The sequence below is a fragment of the Hibiscus syriacus genome, unplaced genomic scaffold (genome assembly GCF_006381635.1).
Source record: "Hibiscus syriacus cultivar Baekdansim isolate YM2019G1 unplaced genomic scaffold, ASM638163v2 tig00111543_pilon, whole genome shotgun sequence".
Taxonomy (NCBI): domain Eukaryota; kingdom Viridiplantae; phylum Streptophyta; class Magnoliopsida; order Malvales; family Malvaceae; genus Hibiscus; species Hibiscus syriacus.
Genome location: NW_024063116.1, coordinates 161619 through 168176, shown reverse-complemented (window position 1 = coordinate 168176; position 6558 = coordinate 161619). Strand labels below are relative to the sequence as shown.

Below are 6558 nucleotides of genomic sequence, written 5' to 3'. Positions count from 1 at the left end.
GGTGCGGTAGAAAACATGTCATTGAAATGAAACACAAGCTTTTGTACAGGTAACTCAGGCAAATTTCTCATTCCGGTTACATCCCTTTAAAATTTACCCGAATCACATCAAGATTTGCTGTACATTTCATTGATATAGGCTTATAATTGAACGGATTCTGTTGATTTAGAGTCCAAGTGGGTTAGTTAGAGTTTTAAAATGGTTTTTTTTTTTGTTTTGGGGTGGGGGAGAGGGGGGGGGTGGGCAAATGGGGTGAGGTCCTGGAGCACCACACCATTTTGGCACTTTGGCGCCTAAAAGAAAAGCCAAAAAGGTCCAAGTTTCTATTGTTTCACCGCGTGTCCCATTCATTTCCCCAAGGCGACAGCATGATATATGCAGTTATGGATTAGAATAATCAAACAGTCCAACTCCAAACCCACTATGACCCTATTTCACTGTTTTCCAGTTCCTACAATCCAAAGTCCAACCCAACACGTATCAAACAACTAAACAAATGAAAAATTTACTCTCTATTACGTTGTTAATAAAACTTAAAATAAATTATCTTTTTAATGCAACATCAAAACATGGAATATAAACAAGAAAGAACATGAAGGCCGGGGCCAGGTATAGGATAAAGCACAATTTGATGCATATTTTGGCGAAGGATGGCTTGTTCGCATTTCCTTGATGCACAACTCCTGTCTCACACGTCTAATTGTAAAGGTTTCAGTTTTATTCATTTCACAAATGTCTATTCCATTCTCGCTTATAATAACATTGAAGTAACATAATTTATTCCACTTGTTTATTCATCTCCTTATCACTAATTACTACTCATATACTCGAATTCCAAATTTTAATTAATATATATTCATGATCTGAATTATAAAATTATTTTAAACTTTATTCATTCCATTTGTCTTGAATTCTAAATCATTGTTGGTTTAATATCTTAAACTAAAACATATTTCTTTATTAATAATTATATATTTTATTCTTAAATTTAATTTTTAATTAATAAATAGAAATTTGATTGAATTGGACTGATCCAAATTCAAAATTCATTGTTCATTTTGAATTATAATTTCCTAGAGAATTTTTTGTCATTTTTTGCTTACAAACCATTAGTTTAGTAACATAATCTTTGTGAGGTTTTGTGTTGAGCATGAGTTACATTATTCAATTTTGTGTAACTCCTACCGATTATTCTAAAAAACACATTACAGTCTTCATTAAAAATAATATTTATTGTCACCAGCTCTTCTGATATATTAATATTTTGATATTTCATTTAAAACATTGTAAAGTTTAAGAGATTCATATCGAATTTGAACTATAAATCAAAGATTAATTAACCATTTTCTAAAGGTTAAAGAAATCCATTCCTAACTTGATGAAAAAAATATGCATTTTTTCTTCTAGATTTTTGTTATTTAAAAAATTAATAGTGATAAATAATTATATAAAAATTTATTTACAGGGTTTAATTCATTTTATTTGTTTATACAAAATTTATGTGAAAACATTTTTTATCATAATATTAATTAAAATTTAAATTAAAAATGATTTAGTGATAATTTAAAATGAATGGTGTATCTAATTATATATATATATATATACATATATGTATCTTAGATTTCATTTTTACAGTTCTGCACTCTGAAAGACGTTTGTAAAATGTGGAACATAAAATGCGCCCACCGTCTCATTTTTCAACGTTGTGTAGATCATATCATCATTCCTAGTTTCTTTCTTCTCAGGCTGCTTGTTCTGTGTTCTTCTTCGGACACAGATCACGACCTTTATCTCCTTTTTGTTTTCTTCTTTCTCATTTATTTTCCATGTAAATTTCTCCCAAACCCTGTTTGGCTACCGAGAAAACTCTTTTTTTCTTTTCTCAAAGAAAAAAGAAAGAAAGAAATTCACAACTAAATTGTTGTTTTTTGTGCATGATCCTTGTGGGGCCGAATCGATTAAAGAGTTAATTGTGTACCTAAAGTCCCGACACAGCTTCGAGGGGATTTAATTTATGAGCACGATATCCCGTTATTCGATACAGGTAACCCACTATTTCCGAATTATTATTTTAAATTTCCGGAATTAATCTCTCTTCTCCTCTCCTTCTGTTTTGTTTCGTCTCTGGTTTTTAATTAGGGTTTTATTGTGATTTGTGATCCTCCTGCTCCGTCTTTCTGGTTCGTTTTCGCCTTTATCTTGTTATTTCTTTGATTTCTTATAATAATTATTACTTCTTTCTTGGCAGTGATTGGGATAGGAATTGAATGAATGGATCCTATTGTAAAATGCACAATTTTGTTAATTATTCTTGGATTAGGTATTCACTGAACAATTTCTTTCCTTTTTTCATTGATCTTGATATTTTGAAGTGTTCATTATTCTGAGTCCCCCCCCCCTTTCTTTTCTGATTATGTTTTAGTGGGGAATGCCTTCTCCATAAATGATTATGAGCATTGCGAAAATGTGGTTAAAAAATGGGCAACTACTTCGCTAAACATGAACGCAACGAGGATAAACACACGTTGAAGGATTTACTCTTCTTCCTTCATGTTCCTCGAACCGGTGGGCGAACCTATTTCCACTGGTAAATTTTAGTAGTAAGATTCATATATTGTATATGAATGAAATGTAAGAATTCATCCATTTTGCTAATTGAATTTTTTTCTTATTTTGTTTATGCTGGCAGTTTCTTAAAGAAGTTATATTTGAGTTCTCTAGAATGCCCTCGTTCTTATGACAAGCTACGGTTTGATCCTAGGTACCTTGGGAACTTCGTTTGTATTCAAAGTTGAAGGATTAGTTCACCTTGTTATGTGTACTTTTTTCTTTCAAGGTTGTTTGCTTTAATTTTTCCACTTGAATGCAGCAAGGAAAAATGCAGGTTATTGGTTACTCATGATGACTATAGCATAACCTCTAAACTTCCCAGGGACAGGACGTCAGTGGTGACAATACTTAGGAATCCAATTGATCGTGTCTTTAGCACTTACGAATTTTCAGTGGAGGTGGCGGCTAGGTTTCTAGTGCATCCCAACTTAACATCTGCCAAACTAATGACTGGTCGTCTACGATCCAAAAGTAAAGGTGTAAGTACTCTGGATATATGGCCTTGGAAGTATCTGGTTCCATGGATGAGAGAAGACCTGTTTGCACGGGTATGTTGTATCTAATCCTGTTCGAGTTCTTATTTCGTTGTCATCTTAAACCTTTGCCTTCTATTTGTTCAACACATTTTATACCTTTTTAGGGAAGGTCATCATATATCCCTGGATTCAAGTTTTCTCTAAATCTCATGCCAATGATACTTTTTCCCATTTAGTGTAGAAGTCTTTATAGAAAGCCTTTCTCGTATGCATTTTAGTGCTGCTGGTAATTGTTAGTTTTTTTTGTTTTTATTTACCTGTTCAAGATAGCATTACTTTGACCAATGTGCGAACATCTCCACTTTTTCTTCTCAGTTGCTAAAACCTACCAGATCTGCATTTATTTTATGTGGTTCGAATTGATCAAGATGGTGATGTTGTCTTTTGAATTCTACTGTGACTTTTGTATGGTTCTTAATGAACCTTTTTGTGTCGATGATATAATTATTTTGAGATATTTACTTCTACCCTTGTCCCTTGCTTGCAGAGAGATGCTAGGAAAGCTAGGGGCACTACTGAAGTTTCGAGCAATGATCCATACAACACGGAAGACGTTGCAATGCCATTACTCAATTACATCAATGATCCATTAGCTCATGAAATTGTCCATAATGGAGCAACCTTTCAGGTACTAATCCACATTTTGCAGCATTTCTATCCATGTTGTTCAAACTCCAAAACCGGTTTACTTATTTAATTTACAGATTGCAGGATTGACAAACAACTCTTATTTACCTGAATCACATGAGGTGCGCCATTGTGTAGACAAGTACCATAATCTTGGTGACTATGTGCTTCAAGTTGCAAAGGTAATTAAAATAAATTTTAATATCTTAAGAACTGTTCATATAGTTTTTCTGATTTCCCCCTGTTTTCTGGTATAGTGTTGCAATTATGGTAAATACTTGTAAATCTTGCAGAAGAGGTTGGACAATATGTTATATGTTGGTCTAACTGAGGACCATAGGGAATCTGCAACAATGTTTGCCAATGTGGTTGGACAACAAGTGATTTCTCAGTTGGCAAACTACAAACCTATTGGTGAGGGAGCCACTGTTAACAGATCAGGTTAGTATGGAATTTTATTGAAATATCCTCCTGAAATTTGTTTAGTGCAGAAAGCCTTGTAAAACCTTGTTAAATGTATTTGATTGTATTACATTAAAGTGCTGATTTTGGCACATTGTTATTTCGTATCTTTCTCTAAACCAGTTGAAATCAAGATACGTTTAGCTTACTTAAATCACTTGTGCTGCAGAACCGAGAAGTTCATTATCTGATTCAGAACTGGATCAGGTGCTGTATTATAGCATCTTAATAGCTGGATACCATCCAGAGTAGTAGTACACTTAACGAATTTCTTTTTTTCTGGCATGACAGAATACCAATTCAGACGAGAAGGGGAATGAAGCCACACCATCATCAGATGACAATGACATAAAGCAAGAGAGTGTAGGCCCTTTTGTGTACTGTAATATCCAACATCTTTTATGGGCTTGATGTGATACTTTTCCTTATTAAACAAGTATACCTTTATTTTTTTTCTACCATAACAGATGACTGTGGGAAAACTTATGGACACATATGAGGTTTGCATTTCCAGTTTGCGAAAGACCCAAGCACGTCGGCGTATAGCTTCTTTGAAGAGAATCTCACCAGAAAATTTCACAAAGGAGGTAATCTAAAATACCGAACATTTAAATACATGTAATCTATTTCTAGAGCATGGTTGGTTTAACTATACAACTATTAGTCATGCCTTAATAGACCTGTTTTATCTTCTCATCCTTATGCCGGTCCATCTTTTTGTCAAGGGAATTAGATTTCCAGTGCCTTGATTGTCTTACATGTTTGGGGTTGTCATTTGTAGTTCTATTATGTGTACAAGTAGGGAAAATTTAAGTTTTCAAAAGTAACTGGAAAAAACATTTGAAATTAGTAACTGTGGTCTTTTGGGGGGCTTTAACATCAATATCCAGTAGAGTTTTGTGGAAAAGTGAGTGAGAAGTAAAATAAAATTATAAAAGAACAAGATCAAGTGATCACTTCAATCTTGAATTGAAAGTTCAGGTGTAGCTTTGTTGATGTTTGGATCTTCTATTTATTGTTGACATCTGGATTTACAGGCACGTCTTCAAGTTCCTCAGATGGTCCTTCAGCAGATACAATCACTTAACAAGCTTGATTTAGAGCTCTATGAGTATGCTCGACGCATCTTTGCAAAGCAGCACAAGCAAGCAGCAGAGAGTTTGTTTGATACGGTGAGCTCAGTACACATCCAAGGCTTTCAAATATGATTTTTCCAAGATGCTTACAGGCATACTACTTTCCAAGGATACATAATAGTAAAACCATATGATTGATTCACCGTAACTTGTAATTTCCTGTTAGTCAATGTCAGGTGAAACATGACCTGAACCTTTTTAATTATGCATATCATTGATCTGCTTGGTTGGTATTTATGTTCTTGTTTTAGGTGCAAGCAGAAATAGTTTTAATTGTTTCAATCAAAGTGGCATCCTTATCATGCTCTGCATAATTTTGCAGGAAACACTTGGAAGCATCTTCTTTTATTCAGGTGGCATGAAGCTTTGGGATGCCTGTTTGTGGACAATGCCATTTGTATTGCTGTTTATCTTCTGTTTGTAATGCAAAGAGAACTTTGAAAGTAAAGATATGAATGTTATTGACTATTGGTTACAAGGATCATAAATAAAGGAAAATAGTTGTATAAAATGGATGAAAGAATAGAAGATTAGCTTATATTAGTCATCATTTTGGAGTGCTTAAACGTTGGCTACAAGGGTTTTGGTAGAGATTTTATTAGGATGTTATATAAAAGAAGAGGAAGCTTTATGATTTGTTTTCGCATCACACAATGACAATCTCATGCAGTTGTGTAGTTCCTTTCAGGTGCTTTTGGTTGGTAGGATGGTGAGAGGGTAAGCTCATATGCAAGGGTCCACTTTTGCCTTCTTTCTGTTTGTTAAGAATTGAGACTTGTGATTTTGAGTTTTCAGCTTTGGAAAAGGTGTTGGGGGTATTATCTCATGCAGTTGTGTAGTTCCTTTCAGGTGCTTTTGGTTGGTAGGATGGTGAGAGGGTAAGCTCATCTGCAAGGGTCCACATTTGCCTTCTTTCTGTTTGTTAAGAATTTTGAGACTTGTGATTTTGAGTTTTCAGCTTTGGAAAGGTGTTGGGGGTATTTTCAATATATTGTGAAAGGATGCCCTTTATTTTAGTTGTGATTTTACTCTTTTAACTTTGTGATTGAGAGACTCACACCAACCTGATCAGGTATTTGACGATGAACTCGAGATTTTATATTATGAATGAACTTATAAAAGTTTTCGAGACAAACCAATAGAATTTTAAAGAACAAAAATTAAATTGATTTTTCAATGAAGATATC

The 6558-nt window shown here is 33.9% G+C and overlaps 1 protein-coding gene across 1 annotated transcript; it reads left to right on the top strand.

Moving 5' to 3' along the window:
- The first annotated feature begins 1730 nt into the window (after positions 1–1730).
- LOC120164856 (protein-tyrosine sulfotransferase-like) lies at positions 1731–6058 on the top strand. Its single transcript, XM_039174496.1, is given in 16 exon segments — positions 1731–2044; positions 2140–2180; positions 2249–2320; positions 2423–2494; positions 2497–2587; positions 2690–2761; positions 2870–3158; positions 3634–3774; positions 3851–3955; positions 4067–4214; positions 4405–4442; positions 4527–4598; positions 4703–4822; positions 5273–5407; positions 5694–5791; positions 5793–6058. Coding segments are annotated over 14 exon segments (1464 nt in total). The 5' UTR covers positions 1731–2044; positions 2140–2180; positions 2249–2271; the 3' UTR covers positions 5827–6058.
- Positions 6059–6558: the final 500 nt, after the last annotated feature.